The following is a 23,601-nucleotide window of genomic DNA, read 5'->3' on the forward strand; positions in this document are numbered from 1 at the left end:
CGACGGATAGTACGGGTTGACACTGTTGTACCCTCGGACTGCAGGGCAGCTTGAACTTGTTTGGATGTTAGTCGAGGTTCTTTATCCACCATCCGCACAATCTTGCGTTGAAATCTCTCGTCAATTTTTCTTTTCCGTCCACATCTAGGGAGGTTAGCCACAGTGCCATGGGCTTTAAACTTCTTGATGACACTGCGCACGGAAGACACAGGAACATTCAGGTCTTTGGAGATGGACTTGTAGCCTTGAGATTGCTCATGCTTCCTCACAATTTGGTTTCTCAAGTCCTCAGACAGTTCTTTGGTCTTCTTTCTTTTCTCCATACTCAATGTGGTACACACAAGGACACAGGATTGAGGTTGGGTCAACTTTAATCCATGTTAACTGGCTGCAAGTGTGATTTAGTTATTGCCAACACCTGTTAGGTGCCACAGGTAAGTTACAGGTGCTGTTAATTACACGAATTAGAGAAGCATCACATGATTTTTCAAACAGTGCCAATACTTTTGTCCACCCCCCTTTTTTAGGTTTGGCGTGGAATTGTATCCAATTTGGCTTTAGGACAATTCTTTTTGTGTTTTTTCATTGAAGACAAATTAAATGAAGATAATAATACCAAAGAATTTGTGATTGCAATCATTTTCAGGAAGAAACTGAGTATTATCTGACAGAATTGCAGGGGTGCCAATACTTTTGGCCACCACTGTATGACTTACCAGCACTGAGAAAAGGCACTGGTTTCTGAGCAGAAAGGAGACTTAAACAGGTAACACGCTTACATTTACATTACTGGGCACAAGTCCTGTCCAGGCACGCAGAGCAAAAAATTCACAGGAACGCTAATTTACAGAGAAACATGTCTCTGGATGTGAATTTGTTTAAATACTATTTGCCAGAGGACTTCTAATAGACTACAGTATCCTATGGACAGATGTAAAATAAAGACCCTATGCACACTGGCTCAGTGATTAGTATTGTTGTCTTGCAGGCACTTAAAGTGGTTGTCTACCTTTCAGGACAATTTTTTTACTTTTCCTTACTTAAATGCATGTAATCAGGAAAAAAAAAAATAATTTTTGCAACTGGGTTTCATTAAAAATTTTGCACTGTTTGCCTTCTATAGCCTCTATGTTGTACAGTCAATTAGTTATCTGAGAATCTGTCGGTGAGCCCACAATGACGGTCCGATGGAAGAGTTCGTTATTCTTATCTCTCTTTTTCGGAGCTCATCTCAGCTGATATATGATCACAGATCACATCAAACTTGAATAAGCTGGAAAAAAAAAAGGTTGTAAGCCATCATTTAAGCAGGAGGAGGCGGTGCTGGGTGGGGAATAGAGCTGGACTGACAGAGGCTTCAGATCTTCAGCTTCATTTACATATCAATTCAATTGCTGATTTCTCAGTAATGGAGGAACGGTCTGGCCATGTAAATGTATTGCTGGACTGGTCTTAGAAAGAGTTACATACAGATATAAATAGTTTGGGGGTGAAATCCTGCTGACAGATTTCCTTTAAGCCTGTTTAAAAATGACCATTCTCTGCAGCAGATCATCCTATGTAAACAAGACCTGTGCTGCCGAGAACAATTAAAGCCAATGAGCACAGGACAATATTACTGATCTTTCTGTGCGCATGGGAAGTGCGGGTGCCTGACTAACCTGGCTATTAATCAACCACTTATCGGCAAACATGTAGCCTGTCGGCAGTACCATAACACCGCAAGTCGGCAAGTGCAAACACACCATTAGGCTTGCTGGGGGCGGAAGTGCCTCAGTGCTCCACTGTGAATTTAATATTAGGTTATTCTGGGATTTTTACAGCCTTATTGCACCACTGTGTACTTAATTACTTATTACCAAGTTATGCTGGGACTTTTAGTTTCTCAATGTTACACTTTATAGTTAATTGTTAATTACTGGGTTACGCTGGGATTTTTAGTGCCTTATTACTGTCCACTGAGACTTGTAGTACTTTGGCGTTTCATAATGTATTTATTTAGAACTATATTTATTGAGAATTAGGTTATGCTAGGACTTGTAGGGTCCCGGTGCTCCATTGTATAGCTAGGTTATGCTATGACTTGCAGTACATCAGTTTTCTGGTGTGTAATTATCCTTTTCCAGGCGGTGAGGCACAACTAGCTGCGCCTCCTCCATTTCCTCGCACTGTGCCAACATGTCATCATTGGTATCAGCACACTGATGAAAACAACTCAGGCGACCACCTTCACAGTGCAAGGTGGGAAGTTGTAGGACGGGAGCTATGGTAACATCAGTCACCAAGACTAGTACGGCCTGGTAGATTTCCAATGCCAAGGCTGAAGATACTTCATCACTGAATCTGCTGAGTTCTAGAGATGGAGCAGCATGGACTGCCCAATGCCGTGCTGCCAGCTGGGTACAAACTTCAGGACGCTGCATGTAGTGTCTCATGATCCCCTATGCAGTATGGGACTTTTGCAGCAAAGGTCCGATACCGCAGCATTTTCACCAGATATGGTTTACAATGGAGAGAAAAAGAATGAACCAAAGACTTAGAAAACAATTCAAATCATGAACATAACCAGGAAAACGCCCTACAATTAGAATAACAGAATTACCCTTCACTTCATTTAAATGGACCTCAATTCTATATCCACAATCTAGTATAATCCATCCAACAACAAAAAAAAGATCAGTACTATTTCTACTTATTTCTTAGTGAAAGATACATCAGCCTACCTTTGGCATTGACAAGGTACAGAAAAACCACATCAGGTAATAAAATGAAAATGCACATGCGCATAGTGTGTAATGTGCCATTATGCAGGAGACTCACCTTTGTTTTTGTTTGGAAAGGGCTGGGCTTGTGCGGAAGAGAAATGTTCATTATACTATTGGAATTGGGAATATCGCTGGAGTTTCTGTGTTCACCCTCCCTACTGCTGTCATCAGACTGATCAAAGTCATCACTGTCCTGGTCCATCTCCTCATCATCCTCATCTTCCACATCACAAACATGTTGCTCATCCTCCTCCTCATCCTCTTGTTGCTCACTGTCCTCGGGATGGTCTTCGGACTCATGATCTGCCACTACACAGCTGTTGTTGTTTTCTTCCAAATGCTCCGGGTGGAGGTTACTCCGCTCCACACTCCCGGGGCCGTCCACTTCTCCATTCACCACTATGTGCTCGTCTCCCTGCTGTCTGGGATGCTGCTGTTCCTCCTCCTCTTCTACTCTGTTCATTTGCTCCTCATCGGCTTGGCTGGAGGAAGCATTACCTCGCACAGAACCGCCAGTACGTCGCCTCTTGCTGCCCACAGACAGCAGTTCCTGATTCATTTCCAAAAGCCAGCTTGCTACTTCATGGACATTGGCTAGACTGTGAGAAGAGGCAAATGATTTCACATTCTGCAAAAAAAAAAGTCAATATTGATTAAGTTTTTTCCTTCTCTGTAACACAAAATAATAAAAACAGGAAAAGTACTTTGACACATTTATGTAATTAAATGGAAAAAGGAACTTAAAGGGAAGCTCCAACTGTAGAGCCATTTTTCTGAAAATATTGGGGGAAAACCTTCCTCGCTGATGTTATTTAGGAATTGCCTCCCTTAATGGAGTAAAGGATATAACCTGGCGATGGGGCCCTATAGAGCAGCACCAATGCACTGCGACATCTTGTAACAAGTATATTAGGATATTACTGGTAATTATCTATTACATTCGGCAACAAATACAAAATATTTATAATTAGACCTTAAAAAGAAGCTTAGTGGGAAAAATCCTGAGGGACAAGCAGCAGTTTATAAAGTAAGGCACCGGGGGAATGTCCTCATCTGACAATAGTAAGAATGCACAAATATCTTGGCCGGCTTCATACCTACAATTCTGCAAATAAACAGCGTGCAGTAAATGGCCACATATGGCATTGCTTAACTGACCCTTTTTTATGGAAATCGCCATATCCTGCCAGGGGTTCAGTTAAGTAAAATATCTGAATCATTTACTACCTAAAATAGTAACATCTCTGACGTCCTTCCTCCGCGAGCTGAAATATCTGGGAAAACGGCAGTACAGCGGAGCACATTCCTAGAATTCTCCGCTCAGCATTACAGACTATTGCACCCAAGTGTGACGGATTGTAACATCTACAGAGCAGCGAGAACACAACACTGTGTGATCGGATATGCTCAGCACCACCGAGCGCACATGGCTGGATAGGTCTGGTATGGAGAATAGAAAGCAGCAGTAGAAACAAGTATTAATACCACTACTGTGGTGCTAATAATAAAGGAAACAGTTACAGCGCCATCCATCCTTACAGACACTGTAGGAAACACCATCACAAATCATTTCTCATCACAGGAGTGAGTGTCCTGCCACGCGGGAATGTCACAGTTCTACCCATGTACCAGACACAGGGGTCACGTTTTCGGTAGGTTACTGCAGGATGCTGCAGAAAAAGTCAGAATCCAAATTCATCCTCTATTGAAAAGATCACAAAATATACTAATGGAGCCACCTACACGGCTGTGATTTTAGGGGGTTTCCAAACAGTTAAAATGGATATTCACAGTTCTAACTTGCCACCTCTCACATCAGTATGGATGACATACTATTGTGTGGGGCCGGAAATCCACACCCAGGTCCTGTAATGCAGATTCAGGAGAGAACACACAGTATATCACAGTGAGAATGTGCAACATAAAGAATGCATGGCGCTGGTGATGGACTGACAAATATAAGGAGCAGCTGTCACCAAATCAGAAGTGCACACTTTTTGCTATTATTTTTTCCCGCTGTTCCCCTGCTTAATTAGTTTATTGTTGTTGGGTGGTTGCTTTTTTTTTTTTTTTTTTTTTTTTTTTAAATCCACCATACGGTTCCAAAGATATTGGCCTTTTTTTTTTTTTTACTGTTAATTTTTATGGTCTTAACAAAGGAAATTTGGCTCACAGGGTAATAATGCAAAGGAGCCCAAAGACACATCCCCAGGGAATCCTGTGAGCCATGTCCCCTTGGGTAAAGGCCATAATAAATACACTCAATAAAAGGCCCATATCTCTGGAACCAAATAGCAGAATAATAATAATACGAGGGAGCAACAGGAATAAAATAAAAGCAAAACAACTGGTCACTTTTGACCTGGTCACAGGCTCTATTCAATCATATTCCAGAATATGTTCATTTTGCATTTTAAGATCTATGTTTAGAAATCCATATTTTAGGACAGCTGCTTACATTGGAGACATAGAGCTTATTTGAGCTTTGTATATAATGGTAGTAAAAAGCAGAAACTACATAATCCAGTCTGTAATGCAGCCGTTGTTCTAATGCTTCAGAATACAGTCTTATGTGACCACCGATATACGGGTGCAAGCAAAACTTCAAAGTGCAATGAAAAACCGCGGACTGGGTAAAACTAAGGAGACTAAAGACTCATTCAGACGTCCGTACACATTGGTCCGAGATGGGACTGCTAATGCATGGACTGGCTGTAAGTCCCCGGTCCCAAGCGGGACAGCTTCATGTATTTCTATGAGACTTTCCTGCTCGGGTCTGGAGAGCCGCGGCCAGTCCGTGATCTCGTACCAATTTGAATGGACGTCTGAATGAGCCTTTAAGAGCTGTAGCGCACATTGATGGCCACTCACAAAGCTAAATGTAGAGTATGTTTCACTTTAGAATATATCAAAGATAGACGAATTGTAAAAGGGGGCCTTTCCCAAAAACAGCATACCAAAAAGAGAGGCTATATAGAGTATCTTACTACATAAAGAGCTTAATGTTGAGGGGAGTCCGAGAAAAACATAAGCTGTAATTACTTCAGTAGGCCAGAGGGGGCAGCATACAGAGAGATTTCCATGCGATCTGCCCTGGGCAATTCACTTTTTGAATTGGCGAGCGTCTCTGTAATCTTCTAAATTTTATTTTTGTTTTCCGTAATGCCATTTACTAATTTATTAATTACGACAACTTTGTTGAAAGTAAATATTGATGGGTAATTTGAGTTAGTTTTTATTATGTAGAGCACACTTTTCTAGCTTCTGAAACGTATTTGTTTCGGAACTTCGGCTGCTAGTATCTAAGTAAATAAGGAGCACTAATCCCAAAAATTAGGTAATACTCATCTGCACGACCTGGATAGAGTGAGGGAGGATCCCCAACGCGCGTTTTGCACACGCTTCTTCGGGGGCTAAATATACTCTAGATTTATTAAATTGGCTACTTTATGATATATATCAGTATTATATGCTTTAAACTGTGAGTACTTTTCTTAGCATGTTATGATGTCCTGTTTATCCCACTTGGGAACATAAATATGTAATAAACTGTAACAACAGGCTACTTGTGTAACTGAGGCCTCCTTCGGACGACCATTTTTCTGAGTGTCATCTGTTATTTACTATTTAATGGGTAGGAAAAGCTTGGAAATGTATACTTTTTTTTGCCTAAGAAAAAAAAAAACTCTGATAGTAAAAATGGAGACACGGACTAAATGATGCAAATCTGATCCAGCACTCTGATGGAAATGAATGAGGGAAAAAATGGGGCGCGCGGATGAGGTCTAAGTCTGAACAATTTAAACAGAGGGATGAATGGTGCATTCACACACAGGGCTGTGGAGTCTGAGTCCTGGAGTCGGTGTCGGAATCGGAGTCGGTATAAAATGGACCGACTCCAACTCCTAAAATATATAATAAATTGTGTACAGTAGTTCAATGCAGTTTGTGGGAAAGTTATGAAATGTCCTATAAATGTCTGTCCTATTCCTCATCTAAGGGTCTAGACTTTTAGTTGAGATGAATCTGTGCTACAGTAAATTTCTCACTTAAACATGAGCCATGTATGAGGGAGTCGGAGTCGTGGAGTCGGAGTTTTGGCTTACAGACTCCACAGCCCTGTATCTCTCATACACTCTTACAAAAACGCCAGAGTTTATCACTGCGCTTTTTCTAGTTTTGTTTCCATGTTTTGTTTTTTGTTAAATTGTTTTCAAACGTTGCAAGTCATGTGAATCAATGATCATGTGATTCCAAGATTTCTAATAGAATCACATAAGATGTAGAGTCAAAAAAGCAACAAAATACTGCAAGTCACATTTAAGCCTCATTCACATGTCCGTGTTGCATGTACAAGTTGTATCCGTTTTTTTTCACGGATACACAATATACCTATTATAGTCTATGATGCTATTCAGACATCTGTTTTTTTATGGACCGAGTATTCATGCAAAACTCACGGAGACATGTCTGTTTTTTTCTGGCAGCACACATGCCACGGGTAAATACAAGTCTATGGGTCCATGAAAAACACGTACAGCAGACGGATGGCGTCTGTGTGCTGTCTGTTTTTAACATTGCTAAGGATAGGAAAGCTTTGTCATTTATTTATCTATAGGTATCGGTCACAAGCGCTCAGTGTAAGTCTGCGAGAGTCTCGTTCTGGCTCTCATAGACTCTGGCTCGCCCAGCAAACACTGGAGCAATCCGGCAGGTCACAACCTGCAGAAGACAGCTGAAGAGGCGCTGATAACAGAAGACATCGGCTGGTAAGTATGACACTAGGGGCAGAGAACATGCATACGTGATAGCGATCACTCAAGTGCTGAAATAAAAAACCCTGCAGTGGGGCTTTCCAAAACGCTGCTTCAAATCTGCACCAAAATTGCATCAGATAAAAGGAGGAAACGCAAAAAACGCAATAATCAGCGAGGATTGCTATTGCGTATTTTGGTGTGGACACTTGCAGAAAATATGCAGATAAAAAGCAGCAAAAAAAAAATCTAGCATTTATGCTACACGCGTGAACACAGCCTAGAGCAGGGTTCCCCAACTCCAGTCCTCAAGGCCCACCAACAGGTCATGTTTTCAGGATTTCCTTAGTATTGCACAGGTGATGGAATTATTGCCTGTGCAGGTGATGCAATTATCACCTGTGTAATACTAAGGAAATCCTAAAAACATGACCTGTTGGTGGGCCTTGAGGACTGGAGTTGGGGAACCCTGGCCTAGAGTATGCGGTACATTTTATAATGTTCTATTGACTTCCAGGCAACATCTGACAGCAGGGTTTTTTGACAAAAAAAGACGTATATAAAAAAAAAAATAATAATTAAAAAATATCATCTTTAAAAAAACAAAACCGCAGTGCGTGAAGACATCCTAAGAGCAGAAATTAGTAATCAGGAATCAAATGCACAGCTGTCTTACACCTTAGACATCTTTGCACTTTTAGCATATTGATTGCATTTAGCAGCAAAGATACTGCACTAAAATATGTCTATTTTAGGCATAAAATTAAAATATGATGTAGTGTGCTACAGTAAAAGACATCTACATAACACAATGAAGAAGTGTTACAAAAAATGATATTCAAAACTTATCAAAATGAGCCTGTGAGCCTACACCCAAGTGTCACCTACTCATGTGTACACCAGGTCTTTTAAACGAATCAGACAAGTTTTTCAAGCAGCAGACTCGAGTCTTTTTTTTTTTCTGAAGCATCTTTTGTGTTTTTTTATTTCCTCAGCAATTTTTAGACTTTTTTCAGCTGATGCTTTTTTTTTTTTTTTTTTTTTTACCATGGTTTTTGAGAAGTCTTTTTTTACTGTCATTTTTTGATCATTTTGTTTTTCACTCCAAAGACTAATGTCAAAAAATGTTCCAAAAAATAATGTCCAGTCGTTCTCAGGTCATTTTTGAGCTTTGCCACTGACTTGTATTGTAAGGTCGAGAGCATCTTCTGAGCGGAAAACACCCAAGACTAGAAACGTTGGGCTATGTTCTCACTTTTCTGCTTTTCAAATCTGCAGCATGTCAAATCTTTACGCATTTTTAATCTATAAAAAGCAATGAAAAAGTGCAAAAATTGTGCAAAAAATGCCGCAAACAAGTTTTGCAGTGTTTTTGCAGCATTCTTTGCAGTGTTTTTGGTGAATAAAACTAACTTTATTAAACATGTGCTATAGACAAATCACAGATGTAATCAACACCAAAAATAGGCAGCAAACTCAGCAATGTGTGTGAACATAGCCTTACTTCTTTATACCGCTGGACGGTTGTAAAAACCTAAATTGATTAAAAGATGTTCAAAAGCCGTAACATATGCACAGCGAGTCGCTTTTACATAGATTTGCTTATTCTTTTGAATGTTTTTTATAAAGTTTTTCAGGTGGATTCACGTCTTGTGAAAATTAGAAGTACACTTCAGACATGGGACTTTTCTCATCAAGATGTAGGATACAAGAACAAGCCAGTTGTGTAAAACTGTCAGTAATTTATAGAAGGGAGTCCACCAACATAAATAAAAAAAATTGTAGATACGAGGGCTAGCTGGATTTTAGCGTTTGCCCAGATAGGTCAATGTACTAATGTTATGGGCAATTTGAGGATGCGCCAATGCTTTTACCATTTACCAGTGCATCATCTACTAAGTGGATCGACCCTTTTAATAACTCTTTATGAACAAAAAAAAAAGAAAGTTTATGAGCTACAGATGTACAATTCTAAAAGAAACATAAAAAGCAGGAAAGGAAACGGTGTATGGGAGTAATACACTGCTCGCCATAAGCAAAAGGCCATTTAATTAGAAGCAGTTGTTCCTTCAGCTTGTAGTACACACGCATCCACTTTTTATTACGCAATTAGTTTACTTTATGTGATATCCTTTTCTGGTTTACTGTAAAGGACCAGTGATTTGAGATCAGGAAACAGATTTTCATAAGGTTTATTCTATACAAAGTCGAAATCAAGGCAGATTTGAAGTCCCTAAGCCAGGGAGCCCAGGGAGTTACACAAGTATCTTTATTGTAGGCAAGCATGTTCAACCATCAGACGAATTTCTGTACCTAAAGACATCACTAGTGTTAAGAAAAGAAGAAAAAAACAGCTCAAAAGAGCTGTCTACAATAAAAGAACAGTGGTGGTAAATAACTGCAGGCCCGAGACTGCGCACGTATTAAAGGAATAGTAGGATTAAGAATTGTGTGTTCGAAACACGCCAATGTGCATGCCTCGGACACAGGGCTTTTTATAATGAAATATTTAATTTTTTTTTTCTAATAAATGTTGTTTTTAACAAATATATAATTTTTCCAGATAAGTGGTGCTGGATCCTTTTTCTATTTTCTGGATTTCTCTACTTGCTACCGACACAAGACCTTCGGTCGGTGCATCCCCGGAAAGCCTTTATAAAGGACTGGTGAGCTGGATTACAACGTTATTATTGTTCCCTGCGCTGATATTAAAGTCTGCCTGTCATTTCTGGTTACTTTACAGAAAAGGGCCCAGATTCATCAAAACTGTTAAGCCAGAAAACAGAGGTAAAAAGCTTTGAGAAGTCGCAAAATCTTTGTGCAATGTTAGGCTGAGCAAAAATTTGCAAAGTTTGACGTTTTCATTCCATTCATGGCCACTGGTAAAATGGGCAGAGCTGGGATGGGATGGGGGCATGAGGACCCCTGCTTATCAAATTCATGATGAGCGATGGCGTAGCTTACACCACAGGTAAGATTCGTGGTGATTCGCACACCTCCATGAAGGTGTGCGCCACTTCACACGATTCAGGCATTAACCGCCTAATGAATCAGGTGCCTTTCACTCCACCACGTGCTCTCGTCAAGATTGGTGTGAAAAATGCCAGTCTTGATGAATCGGTGCCTAAATTGCCATTGTGTACATGAGGAAAAACACATTTCTAGACATTACAATTGTATCCTGCATTTTTTACCAGTTAACTCTCTTTCCAGGTGCTCTAATATCCCGGATGTGCTCTATTGGATTCAGGTCTGGGGAATGGGCGGGTCAGTCCAAAATCAATGCCTTCATCATGCAGAAACTGCTGATACACGTCAGCCACGCCACATGAGGCCTAGCATTGTCATGCATCAGAAAGAACCCAGGGCACATTGCAAAAGCATATAGTCTCACAATGGTTCCGAGTATCTCATCCAGGTAGCTAATGGCAGTCAGGATACCTCTGGCGAGCACATGGACGGCTGTGCGGCCCTCCAAAGAAATGCCACCCTACACCATTACTGACCCACTGCCAAACCGATCATGCTGGAGGATGTTACAGGCAGCGGAACGTTCTCCACAATGTCCCCAGACTCTGTCAAGTCTGTCACATGTGCTCAGTGTGAACCAGCTCACATCCGTGAAGAGCACAGGGCGCCAATGTTGAATATGCCAATCTTGGTATTTTTTGGCAAATGCCAATCACAATGAACGGTGTTGGGATGTAAGCTTGCAGATGACGGGCCCTCATACCATCCTCATGGAGTCTGCTTCTGTCAGTTTGAGAAGACACACGCACATTTGCGGTCTGCTGGAGGTCATTTTGTAGCGCTCTGGCACTGCTCCTCCTTGCACAAGTAGGAGTAGGTAGCGGTCCTGCTGCTGGGTTGCTGCCCTCCTACGGCCCCCTCCACGTCTCCTGGTGTACTGGCCTGTCTCCTGGTACAATATCTGCTCCATGCTCTGAACACTGTGCAGACAGACACAGCTACCCTTCTTGCCACAGATCTATTGATGTGCCATCCTGGATGAGCTGCACTACCTGAACAACTTCTGTGGGTTGTAGACACCACCTCATGCTTCTGTACCTCTAGGGGTGAGAGCAATGACAAAATGCAAAAGTGACCAAAACAATAGCCAAAAAGGATGAGAACAGAGAAATACTCTGTGGTCACCATCTGCAGAACCACTCCTTTATAGGGGGTATCTTGCTAACAGCCTATCACTTCTACCTGTTGTCTGTTCCATTTGCACAACAGCAGGAGAAACGGATTCACAATCAGTGTTGCTTCATATCTGGACAGGCTAATCTCACAGAAGTGTGACTGACTCGGAGTTACATTGTGTTATTTAAGTGTTCCCTTTATTTCTTTGAGCAGTGCATATCATTTTTAGATCTAGCTATGGAAGCTGGCCTGGTGCATACAGTGCACAACTAGTTGTCAGTGGTGTCCTGTTCAGGCATAAACTGGCCAGTCACAAATTATATGTGGAAACCCTAAACATGTTAATTCAGCCTCTGATAGCATGAGAATAAAAAGACCCTTTACTATAGGTTTTCAGGTATTTATGCTTTCACCATATTATATTTGTATGGTGAAAGTATAAAAAAAAATTGTGTGTGGTGCTCTATTGCGATAACAAAAAACAATAAATACACATAAATCTTTATTCATATCATAATGCATGTAAAGCGGTAAGTATGCACAGCCTGGTACATTAGCTATGGCCATACAGTGTGCTGCCACACCACGTAAACCGTATTTATACTTCGGATATACTCCCTCTCCACAAACAAACAGAAGCAAAGTGACTAATCAGAAGAAAACAATCTTCTAACAAATCCAAAAGACAAGGCTGAAACAAAGCAGAGAAAATACTATGCGACAAAGAGGTGAATTGTGCAAGTAATCTTCTCATAGTTTGATGAAAAAAAAGGATAATGTTTCCTTACTGCATAAAACGCACTGCACTGAGAAGAGATACTGTATATAGCGCACATCACTGCCCGAAGAGCGCATTACAGAAAAATGCCGCAAACACAGCATAGTTTTACTGGAATATATAAATTCACCTTTAAAGGGAACCTGACAACTGATTCATGCTGCCCAAACCACAGGCAGCACTAAAGGGAACCTGTCATGTGAAAAAACGCTACTAACCTGCAGATATTGGGTTCATTTACAAGTTAATAGGGTTCTGGAGCCGACGACAAGGAGGAAATTAACTTTATTCCTTCCAGCAGCCTCCTGTTTGCAGTCATAGACTCGCGGCTTCAGTCACGGATCCGTATACAGTGAGCAGCGGCTGTGACCAAACCCCGGCACTGACTGACATCCGGCTCTGTACTGATGCACTCCTGAGCCGGCTGTCAGTCAGTAGTTACAGCTGCTGCTCACTGTATATGGATCGGTGACTGTAGCCACACCGCTTTGACCAAAAGCCTAGGCCTGCTGACAGGAATAACGTTCATCACCTCTCAGTGCGGCGGCCGCACGGCTTCAGAATGCTATTAACACGCTGATAAACCAGATATCTGCAGGTAAATAGCGTATTTTTATATGACAGGTTGCCTTTAAATTCACTTTAAATCAGACACCACTTTGTCATTTCAACAAGTAAGTTTCCTTTTAAATGCCGCTTTCACTCAAGGAAAGCAGGGTGGAGGGAAATCACAGGGGACAGCCTCTGACTAGTCACCCATGACAGGGTCGTCCGTCTTATGCACCTGTATTCTCCTGCATGTTTTAAAGATTTTTGCAATAAAATACGTTTTTATGGGACAGAGAGTGCCGCCTTTCCTATCTTTGAAGTCACCCATGACAGGATTAGATACACAGCTCATCGGACCGTATGATATGCGATAGGTACACAACTCAAGCAGCCTCCATAACATGACAGTTCTGCTCATATCACAGCATTTACAAGCGAAAATTATGGCCAGAGCACAGAGCTGGGCTACAGTAAAATGTCTCTGGGTGCCACCTACAGCTGTGAATTGAGCACGCCAAGTAAGCCTCCAGTTCACAGCTGAGGAAGCCGCAGTATAGAAAATTGCAGTCGGTGATTCATGCCAGTGTCCCATCCCCTGATGATGCTTTTCATGCTGTGAAACATGTTGGAGGGACGTGTGCCATAAACAGTTGTCCTATTCCGCCTAAGGTTGACACCCTATGGTGTCAGTAAAATGTGATACAGTGGATATTATATAATTAATATAGGCAGATTAGGGATAATATTTTATACCCCTATACCCCTACAACGCCTGGGCATGCTCCTGATGAGGTTGCAGATGGTCTCCTGTGGGATCTCCTCCCAGACCTTGACTAAAGCATCCGCCAACTCCTGGACAGTCTGTGGTGGATGGAGCGAGACATGATGTCCCAGATGTGCTCAATCGGATTCAGGTCTGGGGAACAGACGGGCCAGTCCATAGCTTCCATGCCTTCATCTTGCAGGAACTGCTGACACACTCCAGCCACATGAGGTCTGGCATTGTCCTGCATTAGGAGGCCAACTACACCAACACATGGACTCACAAGGGGTCTGAGGATCTCATTTCCGTACCTAATGGCAGTCAGGCTACCTCTGGCGAGCACATGGAGGGCTGTGCGGCCCTCCAAAGAAATGCCACCCCACACCATTACTGACCCACTGCTAAACCAGTCATGCTGAAGGATGTTGCAGGCAGCAGATCGCTCTCCACGGCGTCTCCAGACTGTCATGTCTGTCACATGTGCTCAGTGTGAACCTGCTTTCATCTGTGAAGAGCACAGGGCGCCAGTGGCAACTTTGCCAATCCTGGTGTTCTGTGAAATGCCAAGCATCCTGCATGGTGTTTGGCTGTGAGCACAACCACCATCTGTGGACGTCGGGCCCTCATACCACCCTCATGGAGTCAGTTTCTAACCATTTGTGCAGACACATGCACATTTGTGGCCTGCTGGAGGTCATTTTGCAGGGCTCTGGCAGTGCTCCTCCTGTTCCTCCTTGCACAAAGGCAGAGGTAGTGGTCCTGCTGGTGGGCTGTTGCCCTCCTACGGCCCCCTCCATGTCTCCTGGTGTACTGGCCTGCCTCCTGGTAGCATTGATGTGCCATCCTGGATGAGCTGCACTACCTGAGCAACTTCTGTGGGTTGTAGAGTCTGTCTCACGCTACCACGAGTGTGACAGCACAACCAACATTCAAAAGTGACCAAAACACCAGCCAGAAAGCATTGGTACTGAGATGTGGTCTGTGGTCCCCACCTGCAGAACCACTCCTTTATTGAGGGTGTCTTGATAATTGGCAATAATTTCCATCTATTGTCTATTCCATTTGCATAACAGCATGTGAAATTGATTGTCAATCAGTGTTGCTTCCTAAGTGGACAGTTTGATTTCACAGAAGTTTGATTTACTTTGCGTTATATTCTGTTGAGCAGTGTATTTCACTCTACTCCGCTCCTCCTGCCCTAGAACATGGTGCCTGCAGATTGGACTGTATTTTCATGGTGACAGGTTCCCTTTATTTTTTGAGCAGTGTACATTCCTCCAAAGCTATATTTATCCTCTTGGTGACTTTGAACATACCAAAAAGACACAAACTGCAGCATCAAAAACACAATAAAAATGCATGTAAACAATGCAAGTAACCTAGTTTACTTGATGTTGCAGATTTTCTGCACCTATTATTTACTCACCCACAGCTCATGGTGGGAAAGTAGCCTTAAGTTGTCCGGTTTAAAATTACAAGTCTGGAGACACTATATGTGACTGCAGACTTGTGAATCCTCACATCGGTCACAGTGCACACTGAGGATTCTCCGATGCCAGTCATGTGACCACAAGTATGTGATATGCACACTCCCAGCCAAAATTCAACTAGATTGGCGCGGCCTCACTAAATTCAAGTGTACTGAGCGAGGCCGGAAACAGTCTAGTCTGAACATGGCCAAGAGTATGCACATCGTATACTTGCAGTCACATGACTGCCGTTCTTGCCGCTGGCACTGAAGAATCCTTGCAGTGCACAGTGCTGTAAGTGACTGCAGACTTCTCGTTTTAGGCCAGACAACCCCTTTAAAACTATGTTTCCACAATGGTTTTTTTGACTCTGCATATTTTCACTGAGCAAAACAATGCAGCTTCTTACAATTCCAGCAAAGTGGATGAGATTTATAGAGATCTCATGCCAAATGTGATTTTTTCTTACCCTGCATAAACTAACCTGGGGCTCATTTTTGAAATTCGCAACATTTCAATTTCTCTTGCGTTGTGTTTTATGTGCAGATTTTCCCCACAGAATTGAATTAGATGCAAAAAATCCACAGGTAAAAAACACATAAGCGTTTTTAATGCCTTTCCACTGTTGAAACACATGTAATCCGCAGATGACTATCAATAAAATTTAATCAAAGACCAACATCAGTATAATTATAACATGACATACTAAAAATTCATGTAAAAAATGCACTCAAAAATGAATGTAAAAACGCTAGTAACCTCATTTACCTAATAGGTGCAAAAATGATGCAGCAAATCTGCAACATCAAAAGCTTGCCACTTCTGATTGTGGGGACACCGCCTAAAGGCTCCTCAGAGAAAGGGAATTTGCTGAAGGGAAATTTACTAGAAACAGTCGTTTTATACTGCCTCAAAAAAACCTCTGCGTTCACATAGCCTTAGGGTGTAGGTATCAGTTTGCATGGATACTAATCATCAAGTATTCAACGGCACTTTTGCAAAGACATATCGAGAATAGAGTAAAGACGCTGCAATGAGTAAGAGCGTATGTTACATAGAAAGGTGAAACACCTTAATCCTTGTGAGCTATGAGCTATGCATTAATATGCTGGTCTCATTAATAACTTGAACTTCAATTCAGTGTTGAAGTTTCTAAACCCGATGGAAGATTCCGGTACAGGACTGAAACGCGTTTGTGTTATAGGCATACATGTGATTTTATCAGTTTTTAATGAGACTCGTGCCCAAGGAGCTCCTGTTTTGCAGGAGTTATCATTCCCCTTTATTCCTCTTTGACAGCTCTTCTTGGCTTTTTTGTAGTATTCACTTTGGTAATATTTATAATAATTTATATATTATTATCTATTGGCATACTTTATTTGATTTATTATTTTGGATCTCAATATATTGCAGAGATTTTCTTTGCACTTTACACAGTATCTGATGCATCATATTTTATGCTAGCAGAATGCATGCCAGTTCTTATATGATGTGATAGTTTATTCATTTTTGACCCCAACTCTTATTAGGGTACGGGCCTACGATCAGGAATAGTAGTGTTTTGGATGCAGCGTGTTTCCGCTGCATCTAAAACGCTGCGTTCTACATTGCAAGCACAGTGGATGGATTTACAGAGATCCCATGCCCACTCTGCTTCTTTTTAACGCTGAGTAAACTCAACCGCAGCGCGGGTTTACAAGCCGCGGCATGTTCATTTCTGTAGCATCTCCGTTGCGTATTTTCCCCCAATGACTGTCATTAGATGGGCAAAAATACGCTGCGTCCAAAGCACTATTCCTGATCGTGGCCGTGTAATCTTAAAGTCTTGCTAGGTCTTGTATTTAGTTTTATGCCATTACGCACTTTGAAATGTTTTAATGCATTTTTTGCCAAATGGATGAATTGTTCTGATTCACCTAATAAACTACGGTATATGAATTGCTGTTTAGTCTGCACAACCTTGCTTTTTATTTTTTTGTTTGTCGCTATACTTGAATTTGTTTGCTATTTGGGTTTGTCGCACCAATTCTTCCATATTAAATGCTTATACATTTCTATTGTAGCAGTGTGACTATTCCGAAATGTAAAGGGTCGGCGGATAGCTGATTCCAGTAGCTAAGCCAGCCTCCTCCTGTCATATCTGATGTATAAACAGCGTATTACACACCTCTGTGTTGCCTTTATTGCTCTAGATTACTCCCAGGCCAATTTTTCTAAACCTGACATGTGGCACTTTATGTATTGTGAAACAATATCTTCAAAGCAGAAACCATATTCAAAGATATCAGTGTATTAACGGTCCTCTGGCTTCAAGGGGCCTAATCAATAAATCTACATGGACACTCCTATAATGGGATGAATACTAGACACATGGAGTAATAGTCCAATAAAAATTCTAAAAGGTTGATTTAATATACAAAAAGGTATACATATATATATATATATATATATATATATATATATATATATATATATATAAATAATCATGTATCAATGCAAAGTCCATTAGAACAGAGACTCAGGTAAAAAAGCAAGTGTATCACACACAATACTAGGGCAGAGTATATACACTACCATTCAAAGGTTTGGGGTCACCCAGACAATTTTGTGTTTTCCATGAAAACTCATACTTTTATTTATCAAATGAATTGCAAAATGATTAGAAAATATAGCCCAGACATTGACAAGGTTAGAAATAATGATTTTTATTTGAAAGAATAATTTTCTCCTTCAAACTTTGCTTTCATCAAAGAATGCTCCCTTTGCAGCAATTACAGCATTGCAGACCTTTGGCATTCTAGCTGTTAATTTGCTGAGGTAATCTTGAGAAATTTCCCCCCATGCTTCCTGAAGCCCCTCCCACAAGTTGGATTGGCTTGATGGGCACTTTTTGCGTACCATACGGTCAAGCTGCTCCCACAACAACTCAATGGGGTTGAGATCTGGTGACTGCGCTGGCCACTCCATTACAGATAGAATACCAGCTGCCTGCTTCTTCCCTAAATAGTTCAGGCATAATTTGGAGGTGTGCTTTGGGTCATTGTCCTGTTGTAGGATGAAATTGGCTCCAATCAAGCGCTGTCCACAAGGTATGGCATGGCGTTGCAAAATGGAGTGATAGCCTTCCTTATTCAAAATCCCATTTACCTTGTATAAATATCCCACTTTACCAGCACAAAAGCAACCCCAGACTATCACATTACCTCCACCATGCTTGACAGATGGCGTCAGGCACTCTTAAAGCATCTTTTCAGTTGTTCTGCGTCTCACAAATGTTCTTCTGTGTGATCCAAACACCTCAAACTTTGATTAGTCTGTCCATAAAACTTTTTTCCAATCTTCCTCTGTCCAATGTCTGTGTTCTTTTGCCCATATTAATCTTTTCCTTTTATTAGCCAGTCTCAGATATGGGTTTTTCTTTGCCACTTTGCCCTGAAGGCCAGCATCCCGGAGTCGCCTCTTCACTGTAGACGTTGACACTGGTGTTTTGCGTGTACTATTTAATGAAGCTGCCAGTTGAGGAGCTGTGAGGCGTCGATTTCTCAAACTAGAGACTCTAATGTACTTGTCTTGTTGCTCAGTTGTGCAGCGGGGCCTCCCACTTCTCTTTCTACTCTGGTTAGAGCCTGTTTGTGCTCTCCTCTGAAGGGAGTAGTACATACCGTTGTAAGAAATCTTCAGTTTCTTGGCAATTTCTCGCATGGAATAGCCTTCATTTCTAAGAACAAGAATAGACTGTCGAGTTTCACGTGAAAGTGCTCTTTTTCTGGCCATTTTGAGAGTTTCATAGAACAAACAAATGTAATGCTCCAGATTCTCATCTAGCTCAAAGGAAGGTCAATTTTATAGCTTCTCAAATCAGCCAAACCGTTTTCAGCTGGGCTAATATACTTGTGCAAGGACTTTCTAGGGTTTTCTAAACATCCATTAGCCTTCTTACACAGTTAGCAAACACAATGTACCATTAAAACACTGGAGTGGTGGTTGTTGAAAATGGGCCTCTATAGACCTATGTAGATATTGCAATAAAAACAAGACCTTTGCAGCTAGAATAGTCATTTACCACATTAACACTGTATAGAGTGTATTTCTGATTCATTTAATGTTCGCTTCATTGAAAAAAATGTGCTTTTCTTTAAAAAATAATGACATTTCTAAATGACCCCAAACTTTTGGTGTACTTCAATCCATAATTCCATAAAGTGCAAATGCATATATGATCCTCATCAACAGGTGTTGGAGTGCAGAGAGAATATTTACACTGCTGCAAACTTTATCAGTGGTAAATTTGTATTCAGTTTATATTCCTTATAATCACAGCATCTAGTGTCACAAAAAATAACTCTGCATCCACGTAAACAACCAAAGACGACTCTTACCCATTGTTACCCTATGTGTGGTACCACGCCGACAGCCCCTGTCACTTTATGTAGTAATAACTCGAACGCTTCAACATATCCCCTTGATTTTGAAATTGTTTCTTCGTGACACATCATAAATTATAATGGTAAATTTAGGTTGATATGTTTTGTGTTTATTTATAAAAATATCAGAAATTTGAGAAAAATGTTAAAAAAAAATTGCAATTTTCAAACTTGAATGATTATTAACTATCCCTTTAATCCAGCTAGCCATACCACACAAAAACATTAAGAAATAACATTTCCCTCATGTCTGCTTTACATTAGCACCATGTGTAAAATGTTTTTATTTCGTTAGCATTTTAGAAGGTTTAAAATTGTAGCAGTAAATTTTCATTTTTTCAAGGAAATTTACAAACTTAAATTTTATAGGGATCTGTTCAGTATTGAAATTACTTTGGGCGTCTTATATATTGGAAACCCCCAAAAATCATACCATTTTAAAAACCGCACCCCTCAATGTATTCAAAACTGCTTTCATTAACCCTTTAGGTGCTTTTCAGGAATTAATGCAAAGTGACATGACAGGAATGAAAAAGTTTATTTTTACCACCTAAATTGTGATAACTTCTCAAGAGGCCGCTATAGCCGGCAGACTAAGGCCGTTATTTGGCCGTAAACTGCCATGGCAAACATCAGGACCACGTGATCAAAATCTCAGGGTGCCAATGGGGTTAAAGAGGGAAACCTCATACTCCATTAACCATCTAGATCCTGTAGTCACTATTGACAGCAGCATTAAAGGGGGGTTAAATGGCCATAGTTGGTGCCAACACTGATTGTGGCTGATAAAGCAAGTTGTCAGCTATAGTGTACAGCTGATAGCTGCTGGATTGTAACCCGTCGGGGAATGCTAGTCTCTTACATCACAGGTCAATAAAAAGACGTATTGGTGGTCACTAAGGGGTTAAAGAATCAGAAAACTCCATTAACACTACAAGCCCAGATTACCATGTTTACTGCATGCTATAAGGTGCAATCCATGCAATGACCACATAAAGTGGCAGACAACTACAGAAGCAGAATTATTTTTGGCACCACAGGACCCCATTGTTGGGTGTGGATTACAGGACGATAGAGGCCATCTGCGGTTATCTTCTGGCTGCCAACAGATCTGCTAATGATCCAAATGCTAATTATTACTGGATATGGGATCACCTTGGAAGCAGTCATACTGACCAACCAGAGACGCTTCATACCCAAGTACTACAACCTTCTCTTAGCCAAGACTGTTTTTTTTTTCTCCACCAGTCTAACATTTTATATATTTTTTGTGATTTCTGCATATCAACCGAGGCAGCTGAGGACAAGGCACATTGAAAGCCTACTGCTGCGAGCTCCACAATCCCCTAATTACAGCGTGTCACAGATGCACTTTTCTGGATAGGTAAACAATTAGACATTCTGGTGCAAATAGCTGGCAGAACAAGAGCAGTAATTGCACTTTTCTTAGGATACCCAGGGACGGCATAATAGCCGCCGTTCACAGGTCTAAGAAGGTGTGTATTAGAGAACATAAGCCTGCAAATAAGCAAACACAAAAGCCTTCACTGTGGGTGGAAAACCCTAGTTAGATATACAACATGACAAAACCCTATAACAATTGTTAAACGGATGAAAAACAAATGTGTGCAGGTCTGGATAGACACAAGACATTAGAAATGTGTGTACAGAATAATGCAGACATACACTGGCACGTATCAGCTTCCCTCTGATCTGACGCATTATGTATGGCACAAAACACCCGAAACACTGGGAGCAGGCGGAGAATTTAAGGAGAAATTAAGTTATTCCTTTATTTTATAACACTCCCTATTATAAAATCAATGGTAAGCACTTCCCACCAAGTGACATACATACACGTCGCACACCGCCATATGTGAGTGTACTGAGCAGTATGAGGCTCAATGCCCACGATGCAGAAATGCTGCGGAGCTTTTCTGTATCTCCCTAGCAGAAAAAAAAGCATGTGGATCTTACAGGCGTTTTTTCTGCCAGCTAGAAGCATTTGTGAAGCGTTTTGAACATGCGATTTCGCATGGGTTTTCCACGCGATTTTAGCATCACTTGGAAAAGTGCTTGACAACTTGGTCACACTATATAAATCCATGCAACCGGCATGGATTTATGTTGTGTGATCAAGTTACGATGCTGCAAATGCAGCATCAATAGTAAGAGAAAAAAAAAAAAAAAAAAAACAATATACTCACCTTCCAATGGCCCCCAGTCTCCTTCTTTTGTGCGTCCGGTGTCTTCGGCGGCTCGCGGTGGTGTAAAAGGACCTTCCATGATGTCATTTAGTCATGTGACAGGTCACGCGACCGCCGACGTCAGCGGTCGCGTGACCTGTCACATGACTAAATGACGTCATGGAAGGTCCTTTTACCACCGTGAGCAGCCGAAGAGCCAGCAGCACCGCCGGGAGCAGACAGGGGGCCATCAGAAGGTAAGTATATGTTTATTTTTTAATTCTTTTTTAACTACAGGTACTATGGTACCCGGGTCTGGAGGAGAGTCTCCTCTTCTCCAGACCCGGGTACCATCCGCGCATTGAATCGCATAATATCCGCATGTGCACATGTAGTCATGCAGATGTTATGCGGTCTAACGCAAGTCAATGGCGGCTAAAATGCAGCGATTCCGCAAAATTATTGGACATGCCGTGGATTTTGTGGATTCCGCAATGATAATCCACAGCGAAAATTTCAGCAGCACGTGCACAGCACACGCGGATTATCATTGGGGACCATTGCAGACCTGCTACCAAGCATTTTTTTAAGCGTTTCTGCGGTGGAAATTACGCTTAAAAGACGCATAGTGGGCACGCAGCCTGGTGGTTGTAGGGTACAAAGGGTTGTTATGGCCGCCAGGGCCCAGCTAAAGGCCACCATGTCGGTGCTGCTGTGAAGTCTAGCCACAGACTGAGCTTCACAGGAGACCATGATTGGATCTACAGAGTACACACAACAAGTGACCAGAGGGTCCCAGGTTCAAGTCCCCTATAAAAATAAAATTAAAAATTAAAAAACAAAATTCAAATCAACCCTTTGTCCCCATTATACATAAAAGTGTAAGAGTCTGATCTATCAAAATTAGAGTTGATATGAATCAATCTGCACGTCTCATCTCCTTGGCCACGACAGTAGTGTGTGGCCGCTGCATGCAGGAGAGCTGGAGAACCACCTTGCTGGCATCCGCCGCTCGTCTTGTGATTACTCTACCTGGCGCAACATCATGTGTCACGCTTCAACAATGACATGGCACCAGGCTGACTAATCAAAAGAGGAGCAGTGGATGCCAACAGGCAAGAGGCTGTCCTCCAGTGTCCGTTCAGAGGCCACAGTTCACTTTTGTGGTTGATAGAATTGGATGCATGAATACATTTGTTCCAACTCTAATCAAAATCTAAAAATATTTAACACATGCAGTAAATGTCGTAAGGCAACAGCATCAAATACATTTTTCAGTCGTGGCAACGTCCCCAAAAATTTCAATAAAAAGTGATCAAAACATTGTGGGTGTCCCAAAATAGTATCCATAAAAATATCAGCCCTAACAAGTGCTCAAACAGCTTACACCAAAAGAAATTAAAAAAAAATGTACAGGTCTCAAAAAAATAATTATTTTTTATTACAAATTTAAGAATTATACTTTAATTACTAAAATAAAAAAAAAAAACAATGTACCCATTTGGTATGACTGTAATTGTACTGACCTAAAGTATCGCACTGCCGGGTCATTCTTTCTGAACACCATAAAAACAAAACCCAAAAACAATGTCGGAATTCATTTTTTTTTATTTCCTCTACATTTTTCCGCCCTTTTTCCAGTATACTGTATGGGAAAATTAATAGTATCATTCAAAACTACCTCCAAAAAAGAATCTAACCCTCATTTAAGCTATAACAAAGGAAAAATGATGCAGCTCTGAAACATGTAGTGTTTTATACATTTTA

The 23,601-nt window shown here is 41.2% G+C and overlaps 1 protein-coding gene across 2 annotated transcripts in view; it reads right to left on the reverse strand.

Moving 5' to 3' along the window:
- Positions 1-23,601, reverse strand: part of FBXW7 (F-box and WD repeat domain containing 7) — a 175,602-nt gene that overhangs the window by 106,622 nt on the left and 45,379 nt on the right. For both annotated transcript variants that reach the window (XM_073642533.1, XM_073642532.1), the window contains one exon: positions 2,821-3,393. In XM_073642533.1, coding sequence (XP_073498634.1) covers positions 2,821-3,324 — 504 coding nt within the window. In that variant the 5' untranslated portion in view covers positions 3,325-3,393. The remainder of the gene's footprint in view (positions 1-2,820; positions 3,394-23,601) is intronic.

Source organism: Phyllobates terribilis, unplaced genomic scaffold (genome assembly GCF_046119375.1).
Source record: "Phyllobates terribilis strain yellow unplaced genomic scaffold, ASM4611937v1 Scaffold_1__5_contigs__length_1240528914, whole genome shotgun sequence".
Lineage (NCBI taxonomy): Eukaryota > Metazoa > Chordata > Amphibia > Anura > Dendrobatidae > Phyllobates > Phyllobates terribilis.